The 14,851-nt window shown below is 36.9% G+C and overlaps 1 protein-coding gene across 3 annotated transcripts in view; it reads left to right on the top strand.

Annotated features, from left to right (window-relative positions):
* Window positions 1–14,851, top strand: part of USP32 (ubiquitin specific peptidase 32) — a 217,489-nt gene that overhangs the window by 102,638 nt on the left and 100,000 nt on the right. For all 3 annotated transcript variants that reach the window (XM_072779658.1, XM_072779657.1, XM_072779659.1), the window contains exons 3-4: window positions 7,137–7,242; window positions 10,800–10,918. In XM_072779658.1, the coding sequence (XP_072635759.1) occupies window positions 7,137–7,242; window positions 10,800–10,918 (225 nt within the window). The remainder of the gene's footprint in view (window positions 1–7,136; window positions 7,243–10,799; window positions 10,919–14,851) is intronic.

The following is a 14,851-nucleotide window of genomic DNA, read 5'->3' as shown; positions in this document are numbered from 1 at the left end:
GAGGGAGAAATAGGGTCGGTCCCCAAACGTGAGGCTTGATCCCAGGACTGCAAGATCACAACCAAGCCAAAGGGAGATGCTTGACTGATTGAGGCACCCAGGTGCCCCATCCCGGAGATTTTTATTTTTTATTTTACTTTTAAATTTTTATTTATTTTAAAGATTTTATTTATTTATTTATTCATGAGAGACACACACACACACACAGAGGCAGAGACATAGGCAGAGGGGGAGGCAGGCTCCATGCAGGAAGCCTGATGTGGGGCTCCATCCCGGGATTCCAAGATCACGCCCTGAGCCAAAGGCAGATGCTCAACTGCTGAGCCACCCAGGCATCCCCCAAGAGATTTTTAAATAAAGACCTTATGAGTTACAATAACAATAAATGCTTAGTGCTTTTTAATAGTAGCATCAAAATACCCTTTCTGTCCTGTGCACCCTCACTATCCCCAAATCCTAAAAACAAATCTGAGTAGTAATGAGCATGGCACTTAGTATTTCATAAATATTAAAGCATTGTCAGTTGTAACATAACCATTGCTTTAAAAATAACTTTTTGAGGATAAAAAAGATATTACTCATTAGATGTGTTAGATGCATGATGATTTCTGGAACATGTAAATGGTGGAAAATACATATGCCTTAGAATTCAGGAAATGTGATTTTCCTGGGCTCTTTACTTCATCGGTCAGATAAACTTTCGAACTTGGTAGTTTTGGAAGGTTCTTATATTTTGGGAGTGAGATACCAGTAAGTTCCAGCATTCCAACCAAATCTATTCAAAACAAAATCTTCTACATTTTAGAAATATTTGCAAAACTGAAAATCCTATCTTACTCAAAATTCCTTGATTAACTTTACCCTCACTACTTTCCTCTCTTTGTATTAAAGTCAGGTAAGTGGTCAGAAATGAAGAGCTTCCATCATAAGTTAAAGCAGGGGGAAAGGGCATGCCAAAGACATAGTGCTTATATATTGAGTTTGTGATCATTTGGAATTTTGTAGTTTAATTTTCAGTAGATTTCACCAAAATGATGTCATCTTGCTGATGATGGTTTTCATTTCATGTAATACTAAAGAATGTATATAACTGCATTATAGAACTATGTAGTGGTTAAGAGTTCAGTTTCATGAAACTGTCTTGCCTAGAGTATGAATATTGACTCTGCCAATTCATTAATGTATGACTTCAGACAAGTTCCTTTATCTCCTTGGGCTCTAGTTTTTCTCAACCACAAATGGGGACAGCAGTAATGCCTTCCTCATGGAATCATTTTGAGGCTTAATACTGTTAAAGCATCACAACAGTTATATGGCACATAATAAGTGCTTAGATGTTGTCTATTGTTTTTATAATTATGAAAATAATCATTTATTAATGGAGTTTACGTTAGGTTAAACACTATAGTGCTGTGATTAAGTAGTTTCTTGTTGACTGACAGTATAAAGATGGAGATATATAATATATAGCATTTTATGTATAGTATGCAACAATGTGTCCAGTTCCTTTCTCTCCTCTTCTCTACTACTGTCATGTTTTAATTTTAAGCATGCTATAAACACATTACATTTTTATTCTTATTCCTTTATTCCAATTATCTTTTACAGCAATTAAAAATAAGACAACTACATTTTATATGTACCTTCATTGATGCCATTTCCTATTCTTTTGTCTTTTATAGGTACATGTATCTGGTTTGGTATTTCTATTTCCTTCAGCCTAAAGTATTTTTTCCCCTTTTTATGTGGTGCAGTTTTGCTGGTAATGACTTGTTTTCATTTTCCTGAAAAAGTCAGTTTGACCTTTCTTTTTGAAAGATACTTTCTCTGAGGATAGGATTCTCAGTTGTTTCTTCTTAGTGTTGTAAACATATCACTTCCTTGTCTTCTGGCTTATGTAGTTTTCAAAGAGAAATGTTTCTCTCAATGATGTAGTATGTCTTTTTTCCTCAGGGTACCTTAAAAATTTTACCTTTGGTTTTGAGTAGTTTGAGTATGGTTTCTCTAGTTGGTTTTGGGGGTTTAGAGGTATAATTTATCCTGCTTGTTCTCTGAACAGCTTATTTCTATGGTTTTGTGTCTATTTTGGAAAATTTTCTGCATTTATCTCATCAAATATTTCTTCTGCATTCTACTTCTAGGATTTCAGCTGCACGTGTGTTAAATCATTTGTCTCACTGCTCTTGGATTTTCTATATTGTTTCCTCCTATCTGCACATATTTTCCCCTCTGTTTCATTGTGGACTCTCTTACTTGACTCTCTTGAACATACTGTTGAGCCATTCCAAAGCTTTATTGAACTCTGTTCCCCTGTTTTTCCTTTGTCAGGGTGTTTTTTTTTTTTTTTTTTTTCTTTGCTTCCTTGTGTAACAACATTTTGTGGTTGAAAGATGGATGTTTTATACTGGATGGTAGAGACTGAGGGAAATAGTATTTATGCTTGGCTAGGTTTTTAGCATGAGTAGTTGAGTCAGTTTCCTTTGTAGTTGAATCTGATCTTGTATTGCTATGCTATTGTGTCATATGCTATTCCAGGCTAGGCTTACCTTTTCTAGGGTAGAGTCTCATTTGCCAGAGGATTTTTCTTTTCTTTTAAAGATTTATTAATTTATTTGTAAGAGAGCCTCTGAGTGCGAGTAGAGGGAGGGGCAGAGGGAGATAAAGAATCTCAAGCTGACTCCCTGCTGAGAGCTGCTGAGCCTGGCCCAGGGCTCAATCCCAGGACCCTGAGATCATGACCTAGGCCTAAATCAAGAGTTGGACACTTAACTGAGCCCCCCAGGCACCCTACCAGAGGATTTTTCTAATGTCTGCTCTCCTTTCAGCTTTGAATCTTCTTTTCTTAGTTGTTACCCAGCAATAGACTGATACTATTTATTCCTCAGTGTTTGCTAACACAATGGTGGAAGTAGATGAGAGTGCTAGGGTGAGAGACAATCTGTTTTCTGTTTTTCTGTTTCAGTTATAGGCAGACAGTGTATCCCCAGAGACTTTCTCAATGATTCCATCTATCCCCCAGGGGTAGGGGATCTCTAAAGGTCTAGGGCTATGATGTTTTTTTTACCCCTGCCTCAGGGATAGAGGATTTTTGCTGTTACCTTCCTTCAGTTTATGCGGGGTCAACTAAAATAGTTATTCCATAAAGTATTTTTGTTAAGATTTTATTAATTTTTTTTTATGTTCTGATCTGAAGCCATCTCCCTAGGCTAGTTTTTGCTAGACTTTTCTATCAGTGGCGTCAGAGATACACAGTTTTTGGCTTCAAGAGTGCTATTAAATATATTTGTAAATGTCACTTAATACAGAATGTATTTTCATTTATCATATTGACTAAGTTAAGTTTTATTTCTTGAATTATTTTTTATTGAAGTATAGTTGATATACAATGTTACATTAGTTTCAGGTGTACAACATAGTGATTCAACTTCTCTATATATCATGCTCTGCTCATTACAGGTGCAGCTACCATTGGTCACCATACAGTACTGTTACTACAGTACCATTGACTGCATTGCCTGTGCTGCACCTTTTATCCCTGTAACTTATTCATTCTATAACTGAAAGCTTGTACCTCCCACTCCCCTTCCTTCACCCATTTTGCCCATCCTCCTTCTCCTGCCCCTCTGGCAGCCATCAGTTTTCTGTATCTCTGGATCTGTTTCTGCTTTTTGTTTGTTTATTCATTTGTTTTTTTTAGATTCCACATATAAGTGAAATCATTGTCTTTCTCTGTCTGACTTATTTCCCTTAGCATAGTACCTTCTAGGTCCATCCATATTGTTGCAAACGGCAAAATCTCATCCCGTTTTTATGGCTAAGTAATATTCTCTGTGTGTATGTGTGAGTGTGTGTGTGTGTGTGTGTGTGTGTACACTACATCTTTATCCATTCATCTGTCATTGGACACTTGGGTTACTTGGCCATTATAAATAAGGCTGCAGTAAGCATAGGAGTGCATATATCTCTACAAATTAGTGTTTTCATTTTCTTTGGGTAAGTAGCCAGTAGTGGAATTACTGAGTCATATGGTATTTATATTTTTAATGTTTTGAGGAACCTTCATACTCTTTTCTACAGGGACTACACAATTTATAATCCCACCAACAGTGTACAAGAGCTCCCTTTTTCTCCACATCCTTGCCAATACTTGTTATTTCTTATGTTTTCAATTTTAGCCATTCTGGCAGGTGTAAGGTGATATATACCTACCTCATTGTGGCTTTGATTTGCACTTCTCTGATGATTAGTGATGCTGGACATATTTTCATGTATTTATTGGCCATCTGTATGTCTACTCTAGAAAAATGCCTTTTCAGATCGTCTGCCTTTTTTTTTTTTTTTTTAAGTAGCTCTGTGCCTAGTGGAGCCCAACATAGAGCTTGAACTCAGTGACCCTAATATCAAGACCTGAGCTGAGATCAAGAGTTGGGTGCTTAACTGACTGAGTCACCCAGGTGCCCCATGCCCATTTGTTAATCAGGTTATTTGATTTTTTGGTGTCAATTTGTATAAGTTCTTGATACATTTGGATATTAATGCCTTATCAGATATATTATTTTCAAATATCTTTTCACATTTGGTAGATTGCCTTTTCTTTTATTGATAGTTTCTGTCACTATGCAAAAGATTTTTTTATTTCAGTGTAGTTTTAATAGTTTATTTTTGCTTTTGTTTCCCTTGCCTAAGGAAACATCTAGAAAAATGTTGCAACAGCTAATGTCAAAGAAATTATTGCCTATGTTTTCTTCTAGGAATTTTATGGTTTTATGTCTCACATATAAATCTTTAATCCATTTTGATTTTATTTTTGTGTATTGTGTAAGAGGGTGGTCTAATTTCCTCAGCACCTGTCCAGTTTCCTCAGCACCATCTATTGAAGAGACTATCATTTTCTCATTGTATATTCTTGACTCTCTTGTCATAGATTAATTGACCATTTAAGTATGTGTTTTTTTCTGGGCTGTTTATTCTGTTCCATTGATCTATATTTCTGTTTTTATGCCCGTGCTATACTGTTTTGATACTATAGCTTTGTAGTATATCTTGAAATCTGGGACTTCTGGTTTTGTTCTTCTTTTTCAAGATTACTTTGGCTGGGCAGCCCCGGTGGCGCAGCGGTTTAGCGCCGCCTGCAGCCAGGGCGTGATCCTGGAGTCCCGGAATCGAGTCCCACGTCGGGCTCCCAGTGCATGGAGCCTGCTTCTCCCTCTGCCTGTGTCTCTGCCTCTCTCTCTCTCCCTCTGCATCTCAATGAATAAATAAATGAATCTTAAAAAAAAATTAAAAAAAAAAAGATTACTTTGGCTTTTGGGGGGTCTTTTGTGGTTCCATAAAAATTTTAATATTGTTTATATAATTCTGTGAAAAATGATATTGGTATTTTTAATAGGGATTGCATTGATTCTGTAGATTCCTCTGGGTTTGAACTGTTCTTTAATCACGCGTTTTATTGGGACACCTGGGTGGCTCAGCGGCTTAGAGTCTGCTTTCAGTTCAGGGCATGATGCTGGGGTCCCGGATTGAGTCCCACATCGGGCTCCTTGCAGGGAGTGTGCTTTTCCCTCTGCCTGTGTCTCTGCCCCCCCGCCACTCTCTCTCTCATGAATAAATAAATAAATAAAAATTCTGCGTGGCAAATACTAGGTTACTTTGTTGTTGTTTTTAAACAACATGGCATTTCTGACACCAAAGTGTGGGTGTTTTCCCTTATATAAATCAGTATGTCAACTGTCTTTACACTAGTTGGGTGTCCTACAATTCAATTCAATTCAGTTCTGATACTGAGTATCTGGAATTAGTGCAGACTTCACAGGTCTGATCTGCCCCCGACTTCAGATGCCATTCACAGATCCTGGACCTCTGGTACTTCTGACCAATTGGCTGTAAATCTAGGATCCCTATGTCTCCCTCTTGAGGTTCGATAATTTGTTTAGAGTGGCATACAGAACTCAGGAAAACACTTTAATTACTATTATCAGTTTATTTTAAAGACTACAACTTAGTAACAGCTAAAGGGAAAGAGATGGAAGGGTAAAGGATGTGGGTGGGCAGGGAGGGGAACTTCCATGCTATCTCTGGGTGCTCCACCCCTCTAGTACCTTGATATGTTCACCAACCTTGAAGCTCTCCAAACACTGTAAGTTCCATTACATAGGCATGATTGATTAAATAATTGGCCATTGATTTGCTATTGGCGATTAGTTCAGTTTCCAGCTCCTCTCCCTTTCCTGGAAATTGGAGAGTGATGCTGAATATTTCAGTCCTCTAATCATATCTTTTCCCCTGACTACCAGCTTACATTCTGAAACTTTGTAAAGGCCCACCAGGAGTCACCTCATTAGCATAAACTCAGAAGTGAATGAAAGGCGTTTATTGGATGCATAACAAAAGATGCTCCTTTCACCTACATCACTCAGGAAGGATTTTTAGAAGCTCTTGCATCAGGAACCTGGAAGAAGACCAAATATGTATTTCTTATTATATCACAATATCACCCCAGGCACTCTAAAGAATTGTCAAATGAATGAATTTATGTGATAGTTGTTGCTGTCCCTTTCTTATGCATAGTTTTTTTCCTTAATTTTTGATTACTATAATACTCATTTCTAAGAGTGTAAAAAAATGTCTTTTGGGGGTCTCTATTTTACTTTAAAAATTGAATATATTTGATATAACATTGTAAATTTAAGGTATACAACATGTTAATTTGATACATTTATATATTGTAATATGATTGCCATTCCATTTCTGAACATTCACTTAGAGAATGTCAATTTTTGAAATAAAAATGTATGTAAGTTTTACAGATGTTGAAGGAAATTCTGAAATTACACAACATTCTTAAGACACTGGGGCTTTTAAAGGGGAGGACCTTGGCCTTGATAAAGACTCCAAGAAGAAGAATACTCAGTGTGTAAGCCAGTGATATATGTACCTTAGAATAGATACAGTGTATTTTTTGGCTGAGTACAATAACAAGATGTATGAGAGGAAGAAAAGGGAGACACTTAACATCATTTCACAAAAGTTTACCAGAGCCTAGTTTGGAGATGGAGACAAGATTTGTTAAAGTGGTATCAGCCTCAAATTCCTCAATAACTGAAACATATAATGTTGGCTTTATTATTTTCTCTTAGGTGATTTACTGTTCTTTTGGTGGAACATCCAAAGGACTGCACTTCAATAACTTAATAGTTGGACTTGTCCTTCTTACAAGAGGTAGAGATGAAGAGAAAGCAAAATGTAAGTATCTTTTTATTATCTCAAAATGATAATAGTACATTTGTGTGCAGAATAATTTACCTGAAAATTCTGATGATAGAACATTTGAGTTGATATTTCTCCAAAGAAGATATACAAGTGGCCAATAATCACTTGAAGCTCAAACATAATCAGGTATTAGGGAAATATACATTAAAATTACAGTGAGATACCACTGCATATCTACCAGGATGGCTAAAATAAAAAAAGACATAATAATTAGTGTTGGTCAGGATGGAAAAGTTGCAACCCTCATTTATACATTGCTGCTGGGATTGTAAAATAGTACCATTACTTTGGAAAACTGTTGGGTATTTAGTTCTTCAAACTGTTAAACATTGAGTTATCATATGACCCAGCAATTCCACTCTTATGTGTATACCCAAGAAAATTGGAAACATGTATTCATTAAAAAATATATACATGAGTATTCTTAGAAGCACTGTGCATAATAGTCACAAGATGGAAACAACCCTAGTGTCCATCAGCTCATGCATTCAACATAAAATATATATCCATGCAATGAAATACTACATGACAGTAGAAAGGAATTAAAGTACAAATAAATGCTGTAACATGGATGAAAATATGTTAAAGTGATAAATGCCAAAGTAGTCCCATAGTATGTATGTAATTCCATTTATATGAAATGTTTGGATTAGGCAAATCCAGTAATTAGTGATTGCCAGAGGTTATTGGGGGAGAGGAAAGTGGAGAGCAATTGCTAATGAAGGTGGGTTTCTTTTTGGGAGGAAAGTTTTATTGAAAATTTCCCAGGGTAAGTAAAGGCGAGTATTTCTATTACATAGGATATAATATTTTGCTCTAGAAATTCTTAGGTTTTTATCCTTGGCCACTGGATGTTGAGTCTTTCTCTCTTCCATCTTCCTTTTCTAACCTGCCTTCTGACTGCTTCCCCTAAATCTCTCAGAATCTTTCTTATCCCTGAATTTAGACTATTCTTTTTTTTTTTTTTTTTTAAGATTTTATTTATTCATTCGTGAGAGACACAGAGAGAGAGAGGCAGAGACACAGGCAGAGGGAGAAGCAGGCTCCATGCAGGGAGCCCGACCTGGGACTCGATCCTGGGTCTCCAGGATCATGCCCTGGGTTGAAACCGCTGAGCCACCTGGGCTGCCCTAGACTATTCTTTTTAATCTTTTTCCTTTTTTATAGTTTTGTTGAGGTGTAATTGACTTAAATAAAATGAACATATGTAAAGTGTAGATTTTGATATGTTTTAAGACATATATGTACCCACATATTACAGTTAAGATATTGAACATATCCATAAACCCAATTGGAATTTAACTGTAATCCTGGTTTTTCAAATTAGCATCCCTCTACCAACAAATATTGTGGCTCCAGGCAACCAGTAATCAAAAATAACAATATGGGGGGTCATCAACACATATTTAAATCTTTTCTTTATTTTTTTAAAGGTTTTATTTATTTGAGAGAGGGAGAGCAAGAGTATGCATGAGCAGAGGGAAGGAGTGGAGGGAGAGGGAGAAGCAGACTCCCTGCAGAGCAGGGAGCTTGATGCAGGGCTCGATCTCAGGACCTTGAGATCATGACCTGAGCCAAAGGCAGATGCTTAACCAACTGAGCCACCCAGGTGCCCCTTTTTCTTTTTCTTTTTCTTTTTCTTTTTCTTTTTCTTTTTCTTTTTCTTTTTCTTTTTCTTTTTCTTTTTCTTTTTCTTTTTCTTTTTCTTTTTCTTTTTCTTTTTCTTTTTCTTTCTTTTTCTTTTTCTTTCTTTTTCTTTTTCTTTTCTTTTCTCTTTTCTTTGGAGAAAAGAGAGGGAGGGAGGGAAAAGTGGAGGGAGAGGGAGAGAGGCAGAAACACAGGCAGAGGGAGAAGCAGGCTCCATGCAGGGAGCCCAATGTGGGATTCAATCCCGGGGCTCCAGGATCACACCCTGGGCCGGAGGCAGGCGCTAAACCATTGAGCTCCCCGGGCTGTCCATATTTTTATTATACTATTGTATTAGTTTTCTAGGGCTGCCCTAACAAAGACTCAGAAGTGGCTTAAAACAACAAAACTTCCTGTTTCACAGTTCTGGAAGCTAGAAGTCCAAATTGAAGATGTTGGCAGGACCCTGATCCCTTTGAAACCTATAGGGAAGAATGCCTCCTTTCTAACTTCTGGTGCTGTCATGCTTGGTGTTCCTTGGCTTGTAGCTGCATTACTCCAATTTCTGCCTGTCTCTTCACATGGCTTGCTTCTGACTCTCTTGTCTTCTCTTCTTAGAATCAGTCATACTGGATTAGAGTTCACCCTAATTACCTCACCTTAACTTGATTACATCTGCAAAGACTCTGTTCCAAATGAAGGTCATATTTGTGGGTACTGGGGTTAGGACTTACTATCTCTGGTGGATAGACAGTTCAACCCATAAGAGGTGGTCAAAGCATACCAGCAAGTACTGGCTCTAAGGAAATCCACTATGGGATGTAGGAAGGCAGGCAGTGAAACCTGCTGGGCCTTCAGAAGGATGGAATGTCTCTTCTATCTTCTGTCTTTCCAAATAAGGTTCCATTACAGGTACCTGGAGTTTGGGTTTCAACATATCTTTTTGGGAGATGCAGTTCAGTCCATAACAGCAGTATTTCAAATGTGCATATAATATGTACATCCACCCAGCTCTATTATTTCTTAATATTGTGTCTTATTTGTCCCAGACCTTATTTTTAGGGAATAAAATATTACAGGCAAGGTATGGCTCTCTCTTTGTATCTCTCCATGTTCCTATCTTCATTTTTCCTTTCACAGAGGTAACCACTCTCATGAATACAGTGATCTTTTGTTCCTCATGCAGGTCTTTATACATTTATGACATTTTATATACCCTTAAACATATCTTCACCTGTTTTGCAGATTTTTAAACTTTTTAAATAAATAGTATATGATAGATTATTTTGTAATTTGCTTTTTCTCTGAATATTTTTGATACTTATTCATTTTGAAACACTTAGTTCCTTTATTCTAACTGCTATATAGTATTTCATTGTGTGTGTATATCTCAATTTATACCTATTTTCTTATTGATAGACATTTATCTTTTTTTCCCTAAGTTTTGCAATTACTGAAAATACTCCAGTGAACATTGTATCTCATGCACATGTATGAAAGTTTCCCATGAGGGGAAGTTGAGTTGCTTTAGAAGCTGAATTTCTAGCATGCATCACCTTTGCTAGATTTGGGCAAGTTACTCTCCAAAATAGTTGCATTAATTCATACTCTTACTAACAGTGTATAATAGTTCTTGTTTCTCCCAGTTTCTTGCTAACACTTAGTATTGTCACACCTAAACATTTTTGCAAATTTGGTGTGTTGAAAAGATAATCACATTGCTGTTTTAATTTGTATTGCTAGTTTTAATTTTCTTTTTTTTTTTTTAGGAATAAAATTACATACTTATAAAGTGCCTGGCACTAGTAATCACTAAGTAATATTTCCCTCTCTCTTCCCTCCCCACTTCTACCAAAGTACATTTAATCTTGTGGTAAGTTTAATTTATTCTTTCTTTCTCCTAGACATTTTTAGTCTTTTTGCAAGTGAATCTGGGAACTATGTTGTACGGGAAGAAATGGAAAGAATGCTCCATGTGGTGGATGGTAAAGTCCCAGATACACTCAGGAAGTGTTTCTCAGAGGTATATTTACATTTCATCCCTATCTGTTAGAAAGTATTAACTCTTAGATGTTTATGTGAAGCATATTTTTGACATCTTTGGTTTTAATGGTTGATGTTTCAACTATTTATGTGCTGTGCTCAAAGGTCCATGACACTTATTACTGCTATATTTGTGAATTTGAAAATTCCCAATTCTACTTTAAAGGCAGCTGTCTATACTTAAGATATATCATTATACTTATGATATAATGAAACACACTCTCTCATGTTGTTAAACCAACACACACTCACTGGTGATCCTGCAAAAACCTGAGGATTGTTCACATTGTAGTGTCATTGCTTTTCATTGTATATAGGTGTATCACTCATTGGCCTCAAGCCATTCTGTGACTTTGGCCCTGTCAAGGCCTATTTTATCATTTATTTGAGCTGATTTGCATAGTGAAATATTTGGGTCTGAAAAACCTATCATTTTTTTTGTTTCCATAAATAATATATTTTCTTTGTAGAAAACTTAATAAAAAATGCATATCTTTAACAAAAAAAATTTTTTTGCCTTTTTCAGAGGTCTGCTAATATGGGAAAAGTCCCTAGGGATGGTAGCCCCTTTTAGAATTTTCTGATCCCTTCCTGCAGCACACTTAATGCTGCATGATTTCTTAGGATGGCTGTTTGACCCACTCGAATTTCACAGATGTGACAGCCCCTCACTGCTGTTAGTTTTATTCAGTTTAGTTTAGTCACCTTCCTAACTGTATAGGCATTGATTGTTAATACTCCAGCCATATGCATCTGGTTCTAATGTCTCTTTAGACCTTCTAGCTTTAGTTTTTCACTATTCTGTCTTTGAGTTTCTTTAGTGTTGATAGCACCTGGAGAGTTTACTTTCTTGCTTTGAGCTTCCCTGTACAGTTTATGGTAGTGCTTATGATGTTACATTTTGCTCAGCATTCCCGCGTGTTTGGTGCAAAAGGACTGGCTTCCTGCATTTTTGGTTCTGACACATTGGCTGGAAGTTGCTACGATAGTATTTTAATACGTCAGGACAAACTAAGCTATGTTCCTCCAATAACAAATATTTTCTGGTCAAAAACAGTTGTCTAATCTTTGCAGGCCTGATTAACTAATGCTCTGTACATTATTGGGGAGAATGTATATTTTTTTATTTAATAAGTTTTGTGGACATGTTCCCATTTTATAGATGGGAGTTAAATGTGATTAGCCACCCAGTTCTCTATAATTTATGCACAATAGCCAGTACATGTATTAGATTATAAATGCTATAGAGAAAAATTAAGTAAAATAAGTGGGGGGGGGGGTAGGTGGAGATAGGGAGGAGGTGACCGACTGTAGATATTTTGTATAGGATAGTTGAGAAAGGCTTGTCAGATAAAGTGGACATTTGAACCAAGAATTTAAAGGATGAGAAATCTAGCCTTGCAGATATCTGGGGGAAGAGAATACAGCAGAGTCCCTGAGTTGGGAATGTGCTTGACATATCCAAGGAACAAGTAAGCTGGAATAGAGGGAATAAGAGAATAGTAGGAAATGAAGTTACAGAGGTTGGGGAAGAGGGTGGGATGAAGTGGGGACATTATATATGGCTCTGTAGGACAGTGTGAGTTCTTTGACTCTTACCCTGAGTAAGGTAGAACCCATTGGAGGGTGTTGGGCAGAGGAATGAATACATGTGGAGTTTTTTGTTTTGTTGTGTTGTGTTTTGTTTTTAAGATTGATTTGAGAGAGAGTGCAAAGTGGAAGGACAGTGGGAGAGGGAGAAAATCTCAAGCAAAAAAAAAAAAAAAAAGAATTAATGAAAATCTCAAGCAGACTTCGGAGTATGGAGCCCGTTGGGCTCAATCCCATGACTGCAGTCTCAGACCTCATGATCTGAGCTGAAACCAAGAGTCAGACAGGTAACCAACTGAGCCACCCAGGCCCAGGCACCCCAACATGAGGTGTTTTTTTTGTTTTGTTTTGTTTTTTAATGTGATCAATTTGGCTCATGTAGAGGGTAGGTTAAACAGTCCAACTGAGATGTCTGTGAATAATCCAGGTGTGAGGTGATCATCATGTAGATCATATAGCAGGTAGATCATGATATAGAGGTGATGAGAAGTTTTCAGATTCTGCATTTATTTTGAAGAGAGAATTGACAGGAATTTTTCTTGTATTGATTATGGGCTGTGGCAGAGAGAGAAGAGGATGACTAAAGTGTTTGGCTTAATTTAGAAAGTGAATGGAGTATCCATTAATTATAATGGCTAGGACTACTGGAGGCAGAAGTTTGGGGTTTTGATATCAAGGGAGATTTAGGACATAAATTTGAGAATCACTTTAGACGTTAAAGTGGAAATGTCAACTATGCTTTTTGATATATAACTTAAAGTTCATGGGATAGAATTTGTTGACTTACAGTTGAGGATGAGGTCATCTTGGAGTGAATTTAGATAGAAAACAGATTGGAAGACTGAGTCCTGTACTCCGACATTTAGAGATTAATGAGATGAAGAAGAATCAAAGCAGGAGCCTAAGGAATAGTCTGAGAGGAGAACCAAAAGAGATTGGTGTCCTGGAAGCCAAGTGATGAAAATGTTTTAAGAGAAAGGAATGCTTATATCAAATAAACTGAAAGATCAAGTGAGTTGGCCTTTGATCACTGAGAAGTGATTATTAGATTTTGTAATGTGGAGGAAGGTCATTGGTGTTAGTCCTGTGGAGTTAAAAAAAAAAAATCATGGGAGAACTGAGTGGGAAAAATTAGAGAGGGAGACAAACCGTGAGGGACTCCTAACTCTGGGAAGCAAACAAAGGGTTGCAAAAGGGGAGGTGGGCAGGGGTTTGGGGTAATTGGGTGACAGGCAATTAGGAGGGCACTTGATGGGGATGAGCAATGGGTGTTATACTATATGTTGGCAAATCGAACTTCAATAAAAACAAATTTTAAAAAAATAAAAAATTTTTAAAAATAAAATAAATTTAAAAATCACAGGAGTTAGGGTACTAAAAGAAGTTTGCTCATAAGAGGAAATTGTGAGGGGAAAAGTGGAATGTTTAAAATTGCATTTAATGGAAAGGGAACAGTTATTATAATAAAAAGATTATAAGACTATTAGTAAGGCTGCGGTTAAATGTTGTGTGAAGGACAGATCTTTGGAAGAGGAAAGATCAAAGAAATGAGAGACCCTGGTTTTGGAATACTCATGAAGAGGCTATTTTTTTTTTTTTTAATTTACATTCAGTTTGCCAACGTATAGTATAACACCCAGTGTATAGTGTAACACTTGCTCATCCCATCAAGTGCCCTCCTTAGTGCCCTTCACCCAGTCACCCAGTTACCCAATCCCTTCCACCCACCTCCCCTCTACAACCCTTTGTTTGTTTCCCAGAGTTAGGAGTCTCTCATGAAGAGGCTACTTAAATTACTAGATGCTTATGGTTGGTAAAAAATCAACACTACAAATGGGCTAATTTTTATCTGATTCAACTATTTGATAAATTTACTGGCTGTAATTTGAGTGATGTGTCTGTGTCCAAACCCTTTTAAAATTACGTTTCAGTGTGAGTCTACTTAGAATACACTTCTTTAGATCTTCCATAACAGTGCTTTATGTGTTTTGTTTGTTTTTGCAATCCAAACCCCCTGCCCCCAAAAACTATAAAGAGAAGCACATTTGCTAAAAGATGTGGACCTAACACCTAGACTTAAGTGACATGGAATGGATTTCAGTTTTTTCTATCTTGTGCTTTTATTAGCCTTGATGAAGTTATAAAGGAATTCATGTAGGAGTTGTATTATTCTTTCCTTACTGAATATTTTCTTTAGTAGTCAGTTTTTAAGGTAGAAATTCATATTTATTTATTAAAGAGAGAGAGGTAGAGCACAAATGAGGAGGGGCAGAGGGAGGAGATGACTCCTTGCTGAGCAGGGAGCCCGACATGGGGCTCAGTC

This window comes from Canis lupus, chromosome 16 (genome assembly GCF_048164855.1).
Source record: "Canis lupus baileyi chromosome 16, mCanLup2.hap1, whole genome shotgun sequence".
Classification (NCBI taxonomy): Eukaryota; Metazoa; Chordata; class Mammalia; order Carnivora; family Canidae; genus Canis; species Canis lupus.
Note: the sequence above shows the minus strand (reverse complement) of the source record. Positions and strands in the feature narration are given on the sequence as shown.